The sequence below is a fragment of the Aquarana catesbeiana genome, linkage group LG08 (genome assembly GCF_042186555.1).
Source record: "Aquarana catesbeiana isolate 2022-GZ linkage group LG08, ASM4218655v1, whole genome shotgun sequence".
Taxonomy (NCBI): domain Eukaryota; kingdom Metazoa; phylum Chordata; class Amphibia; order Anura; family Ranidae; genus Aquarana; species Aquarana catesbeiana.
This window is the reverse complement of record NC_133331.1, coordinates 154,848,025-154,861,668: the sequence shown is the minus strand read 5'-3', so window position 1 is coordinate 154,861,668 and position 13,644 is coordinate 154,848,025. Positions and strand designations below refer to the sequence as shown.

At 41.4% G+C, this 13,644-nt stretch overlaps 1 protein-coding gene across 5 annotated transcripts in view; it reads left to right on the top strand.

Annotated features, from left to right (window-relative positions):
* The window catches only part of SEC31B (SEC31 homolog B, COPII coat complex component), a 387,082-nt gene that overhangs the window by 211,544 nt on the left and 161,894 nt on the right, over positions 1-13,644 (top strand). For all 5 annotated transcript variants that reach the window (XM_073596586.1, XM_073596585.1, XM_073596584.1 and 2 more), the window contains 4 exons: positions 1,168-1,242; positions 5,413-5,505; positions 9,966-10,071; positions 10,156-10,334. In XM_073596586.1, the coding sequence (XP_073452687.1) occupies positions 1,168-1,242; positions 5,413-5,505; positions 9,966-10,071; positions 10,156-10,334 (453 nt within the window). The remainder of the gene's footprint in view (positions 1-1,167; positions 1,243-5,412; positions 5,506-9,965; positions 10,072-10,155; positions 10,335-13,644) is intronic.

Below are 13,644 nucleotides of genomic sequence, written 5' to 3'. Positions count from 1 at the left end.
TATCAGGAATATGAAATGTTGGGGTAACAAACTCTTTAAGGCCAATTGCCTATTCTTTCAGCATCAGCTCCAGACCAAGGTTCAGTCTGACAATGCCACAGCAGAGCAGGGACTAGAGCGCGGTATTTGGACATATTCCGGCTCCTGGCATATGCTTCAATGACTGCTGCCCTTTCACTCTCTGGAGAAGGCCTTTGTGCAGGGGGTCCCTCATATAGCTCCCCCAAGACACTCTGCAGGGACACCAAAGGATCCGAGTTTGGTTCTTTTGACCGTCCAGAGGTCTCCCTTTGAGCCTATCAGGGACATTCACATGGCTGACCTTACACACAAGATGGTTTTCCTTGTCACAATCACCTCCGCTGTCAGAGCTAGCAGCCTTGTCATGTATGGAGCCACTCTTTGTTTTAAACAAGGATAAGGTTGTGTTATAACGAAGGCCTTCTTTTGGCTAAGGTGGTCACTTCTTTCCTCCTCAACCAGTACATTGTCCTACTGCCTTTTTGTCCGCCTACAAAGAGGTTTGGACATGGTCTGTACTGTACACATGCATCTTTTATATACGTCTTCCTTGAGACAATCCGATTGCCTCTTTGTCCATTTCATAGGAGATTTAATTTAGTTTTAGATTTAGTTGAAATGGATCCATGGAAAAATGTTGACTTTTCTTATGTACTTGCATTTTTCCTGCTTTAGAAATGCAGCAAACTAAAGAACATCATGTCTGGTGTGAAGAACAAGATTATTGACTAACCTGTAAAAGCCTTTTCTTGCAGTACAGGACACCGGCATAGTCTTGGAAGACTGGGTTATATGCTGCTACCTTCAGGTGAATGGCAAGCAGAAATGTTAGCATCCCCATACCCCACACCAGACATGATGTTCTTTAGTTTGCTGCATTTCTAAAGCAGGAAAAATGCAAGTACATAAGAAAAGTCATGGTTTTCCATGGATCCATTTCAACCACTATGCTGCATGGACTTATGCTGTATCTGATTTTCGATGACCAGATGTCCGCTATTAGGAGTTTAGAATTGTACCTTTTTGTAGATGTCATTTTCCTAAAAACATGGTGGCTAGTCCTTTTTTTTTTTTTTCCTTGCTAGTCTTGGAGTGCTTCCTCTATGATCTCTTCTTTTGACACCTTCAGGCCTTTTATCATTTCAGGTTAACTTTGAACAAGATGCAAGAGAAAAATTCCTCAAGCTGCTAGGATTCAACAAGGAAGAGCTGGATAAAAAGGTGAGTTTTATAGGAATTTTAGATCGAATTGCAACCAACTATTTACTTTAATCTCTCCCCCACCTCCCTTTCCTTCACTTGATCATCTCTGTTCAGTTGTTTAAAATGTACTAGGGTCTCTTTTGTTATCATAAAAAATACTACCTGTGTGAGCGGTTTTTAAAATTTGAACTTTACTACCACTTTAACTACTTTTCTAACAGGTTAGTTTTTTAAAGTGGTTGTAAAGGTAAAAGGTCTTTTACCTTAATGCATTTCCTGCATTAAGGTAAAAAAATCTTGTAATGGTAGCTCACTCTGCCCCCCTAGATTCTCACCTGAGCCCAATCTCAATCCAGAGCTGTGCGCATCTGCAGTAGCTCTTCTCCCCTCTGCCCTGTCTCTCGGACTTGGCTGAGAGTGCTGTCAGTCAAAACCTGTGAGCGGGGGATGGGGCCGAGCCGGGTTGTGTTTCTGAATACAAAAACAAACAGCCCAGCTCGGGATCGATCACGTATAAGGGTCCCGTGCCCCCGTATGAAGCAGCTTCAAGTGTCGGGGGGGGGCCAGGAGCATGAATGGGGGACCCCAGAAAAGGAGGATCGGAGCTGCTGTGTGAAAAACCATTGCACAGAGCAGGTGTGTATGGCATATTTTTTATTTTAATGAAAAAAAAATAAAAGCATTACAATCACTTTAATTTATTGCACACATGTTAAAGTTTGCATTTTTTTTTTTTGCAGTTGCAATGTTTTTGTGTCGCATGATATTTGTGTAACTGTGTCAAATGCACATATTCATGAAAACAAAACACTACAGTGAATTAGAATACATTTTTTTGAATACATAAAGTATGTGAACCCCTTGGAATTGTTTTTCTGCAGTAATTTGAAATAAAATGTGATCTGATCCTCATCTAAGTCACAACAATAGACAAATGCAGTGTGCTTAAGCTGGTAACACACAAATATTTATAATTTCTTGTTTCTTTATTAAACACGCCCATTAAATATGCACAGCCCTAGAGGAAAAAGTAAGTGAACCTGGAGTTGTTTATAGTCGAAACTGCTTTGGCATCAATGACTTCAAGCAAGCACTTTCGGTAGCTCTGGATCCAACCTGCACAATGTTCAGGAGGAAATTTTGACCATCTTTTAACCATCAAAACTGCTTCAGCTCAGACACATTTGTAGGATGTCTAGTGTGAACGGCTCTCTTGAGGTCATTCCACAGCATCTTTATAGGGTTAGGGTCTGAGCTCTGACTGGGCAACTCCAAAAGAAGCATTTTCTTTTCTGTAGCCAGTCTTTGGTGGACTTACTTTGATGCTTAGGGTCATTGTCCTGCTGCATCACCCAACTTCTACTAAGCTTCAACCGGTGGACAGCCCCCCCCCCCCCCCCCCCAGCCTTTTTACTGTAGGTTATTTTGGTAAACGTGGGAATTCCTTTTCTATTGTTTGCTTCAAGGCATATTTGTGAATAGCCAATGAATTTTTATGTAATTGTCTTGTATGTTTTTGTAATAAATGCACTTTTAATTTATACCTGTGTTATGCCTATAAAATCTACAAACTTCTTCTTGAAAATCCAATTTATTGGGACGTGGCACTATATACTTAATTCTCGTATCCACAGCACCACTCTGGTGATACGATCCCCAATCATCTTTTTCCCCTCAATGATTACAAGTGGTTCAGGCCCTGAGGCAGTTTAGCAAGTCCAAATCATGATGTTTTGATGTTGGTAATCTGTGTCCTTTTTGCACCATACATAGTGCTGAGTACTCTTCCTGCTCAATTCAACTTTTGTTTCATTGGTCCACAAAACCTTTTCGCAGTAGCATTGCAGTTTGCCAAGATACTTCTTGGCAAACTTCAGGCGCACAGCAATGTTTTTGTTTAAGAGCAGTGGCTTCCTCCATGGTGTTCTGTCATATACACCCTGCCTGTTTTGTGCCTTGAGAGTCATCTTGGCTGGGGGCCCACTTCTAGTAAGAGTAGCCATAATACTAAAATGTTTCCATTTATAGACAATTTGTCTAATTTTCAACTGATGGGTGCCTAAACATTGATCAGCTGATGCTTCTTATGAACAGCAATCTTAAAATGTTTGAGTGTATTTTTATCAAAGTAGCTCTAGACCACACCTTCAAACTTATTTCATTAATTGGACTCCAGGTGTGTAAAATACTGGACTCTTTTCTTAAAGTAATTAGTCTGTGGGTTCACTTACTTCTTCCTCCAGGACTTGTGAATGTTTAATGGGTGTGTTCAATAAAAAAAATTAGAAATTAGAATTGTTTACCCAGTAATTCCAAGGGGTTCACATACACACACGCACAAACACATGTTTCTAATATATATACATATATATATAACGTTATTGCTATCACAAGGGAGATAACAATAAAATGTGATAACATGGGCAGGCGACAGGTCTTCCGTATGGAGAATCAGGGATTTGTTGGACCCCCATTGTCTCCCCTTTCTCCATCGCTGCATTTAATTAAGCACAGAGAGTGCTTGATTACTTGCTTCCCCAGCTTCTGTGGCCAGGGAATGACAGAGGAGATCAGGTAACAGATGTTCCTGAATCTCCTCCTGTTTTGACTGTGTGAGCTATTTATATCCAATGGGCTACTTTTGGTGCATATGCGGAGCACCCTTTTGGCTAAATGTTGGAGGCTTCAGTGTGAGAAGCCTCGCTTCAAAATGTCTTTCACCAGGAAACGCCTTTTTGACAAATCCACCTTTATCTAGGAATTCAAGAAAGAGACTTTTTTCTCCTGTAAAAAGGAGGCAAAGCTCTAGTGGCTAAAGCTTCCGCTCCTGAAACTTAAAGGAACACCCTTCCTTTGTTTTAGGCTTCTAAGGCTAAGTCTTGAACCCATTTTGACTTTAAGCCCTGGACCCCCAAATTCACCATTTCAAGGAAGCAAGTCCTCACAATGAGGAGGTGACCCCCCCCCCACTTGTGGGGGGATTACTTTTGGCCTTCATGGCCATCTGGTCCCAGGATATTTTCTGACACTTCAGTTCGGAACATGGTCTCCAGAGGCTACAAACTAGAATTTCGGCCCTGCTTCACATTATCAAACTGCAAATATTAGCAGACCTCCACATGGCTCTGGAGCAGCTCCTCTCCTAGGGGGGCCATAACCATGTTGCCACAGGTAGAGAGGTTCCAACATATCTATTACAACCTGTTCACCGCCCCCAAAGTGAAGGAAGGCATTCGCACCATACTGTATATAAGGATTCTCAACTCATTTCTATGGGTCCAAAAGTTCTGTATGACATCTATCCAGTCAGTCCTTGCTTTTCACACTGGAAGACAGCTCTAGGTCCATCTCAAAGCCGACTTACAACAGATAATTCAGAAGCCTATGTGCAGCTGAAATTAACATCCTACAGCCCAGAACAAAAATTACTAAGCCATTTACGACTGTGACCAGGATCACACTGTTTATTGTTCAGTACATGTTAATTGTATATGAATATGTTGTATGTGTGAGCAAAATCATGATTGAATAATAAACCCTCAGTGTTTTTAGCTTAACAATTGAGCACAAAAAAAAATAAACATTCCCTAGTAAACGATTGGTTAAATTTCTTACCCCAGCAGTTACAGTTGCTGGAGTAAGAATTTTACCAATGCTGCTGGTTCCTGCTTTCTCAGTGCTTCTTCCCTGAACTAATGCTCTTCACAAGAAAGGGTTAACAATGAACAGTGCCGTCTGGGGTCAGTCTGTCAGCTCGGAGAAGGGAGAGGGTAGGAGGAGAGAGGAGTGGGGCAGCACCTTGCAATCCTAGGCCACAGAGCTTTGTGTTTCTATTGATGCACACAGTGTGGGAAGACAACTGTAGGATGCTGTAAGAGAAAGGAGCCACCCAGAAGCTGGAAACCTGAGGCAGCAGTCATGACATTGGCTTACACAGGATCATAGGCAAGGATTAAAAGATAAAGAAGCTGTATACTCCGCAAGCTATAAAGCTTGTTTGCCGTCCATAATATACAAAATAAAGCTTGTACGGTGACGCCACTGTTAGTTTTGCTAGTTTTTCCAATGTACTGTTAAGAGCATTTGTGCAATCTCCTTACAGAAGTATTATGGTATTGAAGATAAATTTGTTTCTTGTGTACCATGTGTCACAAAACTGTGTTTAAATATGAAGTCTCTGCATTGCAGATCTCTTCTGCTTTGGGTGATGGTTGGCAAAACAAAAACAGCCCTTCAGATGGTGAAGATCTAGTTCAGAGCATCCAGTCTGTATCTAGTCAGGTAAGAAATGTGCTCTTTAGTCATGGATTCATTAAATCCAGAAGTTGTCAAACAAACCTGATTTCTTTTTATGAGGAGGTAAGTAAAACCTTGGACAGAGGGGTGGCTGTGGCCGTGGTATACTTGCATTTTGCAAAAGCGTTTGACAAGTTCCCCACACATGGCTCATGTGTAAGGTAAAGTCTATAGAATTGGAAAGATCAATTTGTAAATGAATATAAAACTAACTAAAAAATAGAATTCAGAGAGTAGTGGTTAATGATTCTTACTCTGAATGGTCTAGGTGTACCCCAAGGTTCAGTGTTGGGACCCTTACTTTTTAATATCTTTATATATGATATAGGGTCTGGGATTGAAAGAACCATTTCTGTCTTTGCAGGTGACACTAAGCTATGCACTGGAATAATGTCCTTACAGAATGTCTCCAATTTACAAGCTGACCTCCATGCACAGTCTAATTGGGCAACTATGTGGCAGATGAGGTTTAATGTTGATAAATGTAAAGTTATATACTTTGGGGCTAAGAATATGCATATATACTAGGGGGAGTACAATTGGGGGAATTAATGGTGGAGAAGGATCTGGGGGTTTTGGTAGATCATAAACTCAGTAATGGCATGCAATGCCAAGCTGTGGTTTCCAAAGCAAGCAAAGTCCTTTCTTGTATTAGGAGAGGTATGGACTTCAGCGTGAGAGAAAGATATCCTTTTACCCCTGTACAAATCATTGGTAAAACCTCATCTGGAATATGCAGTTCAGTTTTGGGCACCAGTTCTCAAAAAGGATATCGGAACTGGAGAAAGTGAAGAGAAAGGCAACCAACCTCATAAGAGGCATGGAGGAGCTCAGCTATGAGGAAAGATTAGAGGAATTTAATTTATTCCCTCTTCAGAAGAGGAGATTGGGGGGGGGGATATGATCAACATATGCAAATACATAAGTGGTTCACATAGTGAACTTGGTGTTGAGTTATTCACTTTAACCACTTCTCGCCTGGCCTATAGCAGAATGACGGCTGGGCGGTGGTTCAGTTATCCTGACTGGGCGTCATATGACATCCTGCAGGATAACAGCCACCGCGCGCCTGTGGGGGCGCGCATCCTGGCAATCAGTGGTGCGGTGTGTCAGTCTGACACACCGTTGCACCAACCATCTCTGTAAAGAGCCTCCGACAGAGGCTCTTTACCCCTGATCAGCCGTGTCCAATCACGGCTGAACATGATGCAAACAGGAAGAGCCATTGATCGGCTTTTCCTCACTCGCGTCTGACAGACGAGTGTAGAGGAAAGCCGATCGGCGGCTCTCCTGACGGGGGGGGGGTCTGTCTGTGCTGATTGTTTATCAGCACAGCCCCCCCTCAGATCTCAGATGCCCACACTGGACCACCAGGGAAGCAACTAACATGTGGATGGCCAGGTACATCCCCCATGGCCATCCACATGTGCCAACATATGCCCAATCTATGCCAATCAATGCCCACAAATGGGCACTGACTGGCACCATTATGAAAACAAAAAAATTCAGTAATGCCCAGCAATGCCACCCATCAATGCCACCTATCAGTGCCCATCCATGCCACCTATCAGTGCCCATCCATGCCACCCATAAGTACCCATCAGTGCCGCCTATGAGTGCCCATCAGTGCCGCCTATGAGTGCCCATCAGTGCCGCCTATGAGTGCCCATCAGTGCCGCCTATGAGTGCCCATCAGTGCCGCCTATGAGTGCCCATCAGTGCCGCCTATCAGTGCCCATCATTAGTGCCACCTCATCGGTGCCCGTCAGTGCAGCCATATCAGTCAGTGCCCGTCATTGAAGAAGAAAACATACTTATTTACAAAAAACTTTAAAGTGGATGTAAACCCAATGTCATCCTTTCAAAACTACTGCCATAGAGGTCATCTATAAGGATATACATGCCTCCTGCATGTATCTTTACCTGTCAAATGTCTCCCCTCTGTCTTTTACGAGAACCCAAAAACTGCAGATTCTGTGGGTGGGTCTGTTGTCTGGAGCTCGGTGGGTGGAGTTGTGATGTCAGTAGACTCCCCGCCCACCTCTACACTCCCCTTGTCAATATGAATTTTCTCCTGTGTTTTTCTTACACTGAACTTCTGCTATGATCTCTAACATCCAGTGAAAAGACAGGAAAGTAACCACATGACTTCAGCATGCCAAATCATGCTGAGGTGTAGAACAGCCAATCCTTGCAGAGCTGCTGAAGAAAGGAGTGGGGGAGGAAATTAAAAAAATAATGCATGTCTTAGGCTAGTGCAAGATACACAAGATATGTAAGTCACCTGTCACTCACAGCAAGGGGGAGGATTTGACAAAGTTTTTCTCTGTTTGTCAAGTTTTATCTCACTGAACAATAAAAGAGGATTGCTCAGAGCTGGATTAACTCTTTGTGGCAAGACTGGGCTCAAATGATAGGAAATATTATACTTTACATTATGACATAAAAAAAAAAATTCGGGTTTACATCCACTTTAACAGAAACAAAAAAAAACTTTTTTTTTTCAAAATTTCTGGTCTTTTTTTATTTGCTGCGCAAACAACAAAAATCGCAGAGGTGATCAAATACCACCAAAAGAAAGCTCTATTTGTGGGAACAAACTGATTAAAAATCTGTTTGGGTACAATGTAGCATGACCGCTCAATTGTCATTCAAATTGCGACAGCGCTGAAAGCTGAAAATTGGCCTGGGCAGGAAGGTGTATAAGTGCCCAGTATTGAAGTGGTTAAGGTCATCACAGAGGACAAGGGGGCACTCTTTAGAGGAAGAAAGATCTCCAAATACGGAAAGGTTTCTTCACAGTAAGAGCTGTGAAAATGTGGAAGAGACTCCCTCCAGAGGTGGTTCTGGCAAGCTCAGTAGATTGCTTTAAAAAAGGCCTGGATTCTTTCCTAAAGGTTATAATATAACTGGGTACTGACATTTATAGGTAAAGTTGATCCAGAGAAAATCTGATTGCCTCTCAGGGGATCAGGAAGGAATTTTTTCCCCTGCTATAGCAAATTGGTTCATGCTTTGCTGGTGTTTTTCGCCTTCCTTTGGATCAACTGTGGGTATAGGATTGTGTATATGAGATTGTATTTTTTATTTTTTTATGGTTGAACTGGATGAACTTGTGTCTTTTTTCAACCTGACTATGTAATTATGTCATTAGCTGTTGAATGGTACTAATTGGATTGCAGCAGGTTGAATGCTCAATTTTAATTTGCGAGTTTATCTGGCAAATGGTTGTACAAAACAACAAATATGGCTTTAGATATACTTAATCACTTAATAGATGTTTAACTTCATTAAACTCCAGGAATATCAGTGTAATCATGGTTTTATCCACTGATCTCTCTTTGCAGCATTTTTCTTAGGCTACTTGACACACTGAGACGCTTTACAGGTGCTACAGCGCTAAAAATAGCGCCTGTATGGCGCCTGTAAAGAGCATTTCCTGGGTCTCCAGTGTGAAAGCCCCTGGGCGGGGAGCGGTGCACTTGCAGGACAGTCAAAAAAGTCCTGCAAGCAGCATCTTTGCAGCGCTGTAGGAGCAGTGTATACACCGCTCCTACAGCGCTTTGCGTGGGGTTTTAATCTTTTTTTGGCTGCTAGCGGGGGTTAAAAATGCCCCGCTAGCGCCCGAATAGTGCCGCTAAAGTGACGCTAAAAGTAGCACCGCTTTACCGCCGGCGCCCGCCCCAGTGTGAAAGTAGCCTTAGCCCCGGTTCACACAGGGGCGGCACGACTTGCAGGTCACCTCAGCGAGGCGACCTGCAAACGACTTCCGCGGCGACTTGCAAAACGACTTCTGTATAGAAGACTATGCAAGTCGCCCCAAGTCGCCCCCGAAGTAGTACAGAAACCTTTTTCTAAGTCGGAGCAACTTGCGTCGCTCCTATTAGAACGGTTCCATTGTACAGAACGGGAGGCGACTTGTCAGGCGGCTAGGTCGCCTGACAAGTCGCCCCTGTGTGAACCAGCTCTTAGTGATAACAGGTTGATTTACTAAAACTCGAGAGTACAAAATCTGTTGCAGCTGTGCATTGAAGCCAATCCACTTCTAACTTCAGCTTGTTTAATTAAGCTTTGACCAAAAAACCTGGAAGCTGGTTGATTTCTATGCAGAGCTGCGCCAGCTTTTGCACTCTCCAGTTTTAGTAAATCAACCCCAGTCTAGTATTGAATCTTCTAAACACGTTGCTCTATATAGATTTATCAGATTGCCAATTATCTGTTGCATGCTGAAAAATTGCTGTCTTTTGAGTAGATAATCTGTTTGGACAATTAAGATGGAGACTAAAGACTTTTTCTTTTGTTGGAACTTTAAATTTGTAATGTTATAATGTCAGTGTACCCTTTGTATTGGCCTAGAGTTTTTGAAATGTCAGTAGTAGCATTATAAATGTCCTTAAAATGGTCTGGTATTCTACATGTAATATCTTATTTTGGTATTTACGTAGGCTTCCAGCAGCTTCACTGGGCAAACTACTTCATCCTCCTCATCTATGGAGTTTTTTAATCTACCTCCTCATGACTCAGCCAAGTTTGAAATCCCAGTATCCTTTGGTATGGAAGTGCTTTATTTTTTTTTTTCACTCTATACATTTTGAGAGGTATTGGATGCTATTAGCTATTTATTTCTTGTTTTAGACACTGATGGATTGATAAGTCAGGCTCTGTTGATGGGAAACTTTGAGGCAGCCGTGGACCTGTGCTTAAAGGATGGTCGTTATGCTGATGCCATCATATTGGCCAATGCCGGAGGGGAAAACCTTCTGAGAGAGACACAGCAATGGTATTTCACCCGCCAAAAAAATAAGATCACTTCAGTAAGTAACTCAGAATTTATGATAATTGTTTTCTAATGGCCTTAAGGATCTATTTATCAATGTTTTTACTGAAGATTCACACAACTTTTACACACGATTCAATTAGAAAAATGTGTGAATCATAGTTTTGAAACTGAATATTTAAAGGGTAACTCCACTTTCGCGGGTAAAAAAATAGCAAATTAAGAAAAAATAATATAGCGCATATATTGCAACACTAATCATATTGTAATTGAATGTTATTAAAAATTACCTTTCCTTTTCAATCTGCAGCTCTATAATTTTCTGAGAATACATTGCAATATGGCTACCTGGGGTTGTTCTGTCCACATAGTGTGTACTGACCACTCCCCAGAAACATACATTTCCTGCTTTTGTGATTGGATCACCAATTTTCCCAGAAATCTGCACCAAGATACAAGTCAGATTTCCGGCACCCCTTGCAACAAAAATGTCATTTTTGGAGAGATACTTTCAATAGGAACCCATCTAAAGGGATGCAGGCCCAGCAGATTTCCTCATTAGTGCCCTGCTGCTGCAACACCTGACACTTAATTATGAAACCACTCCCATTAGACCCACTCAGAACAGAGGCAGAATCAAACACACATGGAGTTCTTCAGAAACAAAAGGTAGGAATCTGCAACAAAGTTTGTTATCCTTGCAATGTACATAGATTACCCAGAGGGGAATTTTTTTTTCTTAACAAAAGTGGAGTTACACTTTAAGTAGCTTGTATAAAACTGAAAAACCTGACCTTAAGTCAAAGTGAAGCTGGGAAAACACATTTTTTGTTTTTTGTTATTTTAAATTTATATGTAAAGCAGCTGCCATACTTAAATCGCCCATCATAAAACGAAAGCTTCCCATATACTGTACAGCGCTATTGTCATTCTAAAACCATATCAAAGAATCTAAAAAATATATACTTATGTGCAAAAAATGTGCAAAATACACACACAAATAGTAAAAAATTTGCATACAAAGAGCAGAGTGAGAATTATTGGCCATGTAACACTATAAAAAAGAAACACCAAGGGGTGCAGACATAAGAGTACAGTGAGGAAAAAAGTATTTGATCCCCTGCTGATTTTATACCACAGACAAAAAAATGATCAGTCTATAGTTTTAATGGTAGGTTTATTTTAACAGTGAGAGACACAATAACAACAAAAAAATCCAGAAAAACACATTTCAAAAAAGTTATAAATTGATTTGCATTTTAATGAGTGAAATAAGTATTTGACCCCTTCGCAAAACATGACTTAGTACTTGGTGGCAAAACCCTTGTTGGCAATCAGAGGTCAGACATTTCTTGTAGTTGGCCGCCAGGTCTGCACACATCTCAGGAGGGATTTTGTCCCACTCAGGATTTCAGTCCTTCACGGTGTAGTTTGTTACCAAATATTTTATTGGTGACTAAGGTCCCAGCTGCCTTGAGAACATTGACAAGATTCTCCCATGTAGTTCTGGGCTGATTCCTCACCGTTCTCATGATCGTTGGAACTTCACTAGGTGAGATCTTGCATGGAGCCCCAGACCGAGGAAGATTGACAGTTATTTTGTGTTTCTTTTATCTGCGAATAATCGCGATAAACTGTCACCCTCTTACCAAGCTACTTGGTGATGGTCTTGTAGCCCATTCCAGCCTTGTGTAGGTTTACAATCTTGTCCCTGACATCCTTGGACAGCTCTTTGGTCTTGGCCACGGTGGAGAGATTGGAGTCTGATTGCCTCTGTGGATAGGTGTCTTTTATACAGGTAACAAGCTGAGATTAGGAACACTCCCTTTAACCACTTGCCGACCTCCGCACGCCGATGTACGTCTCTACTTTGGGGACAGATATCGTTGTTATGGCAGCAACTAGCTGCCATAACCCCGGTATCCCCGTGTTCGGCCGGCAGTCGGCTACAAGATAAATGTGGTCCCTGCGGCGGATTCGCCGCAAGATCACTTATCAGTGGCGGGAGAGGGGCCCCCCCTCCCACCGCGATCCGGTGACCTCCACCGCTTACCGGAGCCGTCGGCGGAGGCGATCACATCTGTCTCCTTCCTTGGTATGGAGACGAGTGAGGCTAAGATGGCCCCCACCCATCTCCATACCATAGCAGGGCGGAAGCGACGTCAAAACGTCATTTCCGCCCATACGTCTTAAAGGCATATTTTTTCAATGTCATTTTTTGAATGACAATTTTTTTTTTTTTTTTTTTTTATTGTATTTAAGTCCAAATATGAGATCTGAGGACTTTTTGACCCCAGATCTCATATTTAAGAGGACCTGTCATGCTTTTTTCTATTACAAGGGATGTTTACATTCCTTGTAATAGGAATAAAAGTGACCCAATTTTTTTTTTTTTGTAAAAATAAATAAAATCAAGTATAATTAATAAAAAAAAAAAAAAAAAAATTTTAAAACTCCCCGTCTCGACGAGCTCACGCACAGAAGCGAATGCATACGTGAGTAGCGCCCGCATATGAAAACGGTGGTCAAACCACACATGTGAGGTATCGCCACGATCGGTAGAGCGAGAGCAATAAATCTAGCCCTAGACCTCCTCTGTAACTCAAAACGTGCAACCTGTAGAATTTTTTTAAACGTCGCCTATGGAGATTTTTGAGGGTAAAAGTGTAAAAATGTTGGGTATCAATTTACTTGGCGTGACATTATCTTTCACAATATAAAAAAAATTGGGCTAACTTTATTGTGGTCTTATTTTTTTTATTCAAAAAAGTGATTTTTTTTCCCAAAAAAAAGTGCGCTTGTAAGACCGCTGCGTAAATACGATGTGAAAAAAAGTATTGCAATGACCGCCATTTTATTCTCTATGGTCTTAGAAAAAAAACAATATATAATATTTGGGGGTTCTAAGTAATTTTCTAACAAAAAGAACTGTTTTAAACATGTAAACACCAAAATCTCAAAACGAGGCTGGTCTTTAAGTGGTTAAGGACCGGACCTATTTTTTAGACTCTGTGTTTACAAGGTAAAATCATTTTTTTTCTGCTAGAAAATGACTTAGAATCCCCAAACATTATATATATATAAAAAAATGTTTGGGTCCCTTTTATTCCTATTACAAGGAATGTAAACATCCCTTGTAATAGAAAAAAGCATGACAGGACCTCTTAAATATGAGATCTGGGGTCAAAAAGATCTCATATTTACACTAAAATGCAATTAAAAAATAAATGAAATGTCATTATTTTTTTTTTTTTTTTACAAAAAAAAAAAGAATTCCCCTTTAAGAGCAATGGGCATCCAATGCTATGGAGCCGAGCGGGGGGGGGGGGGACATCTTTCCCTCACTG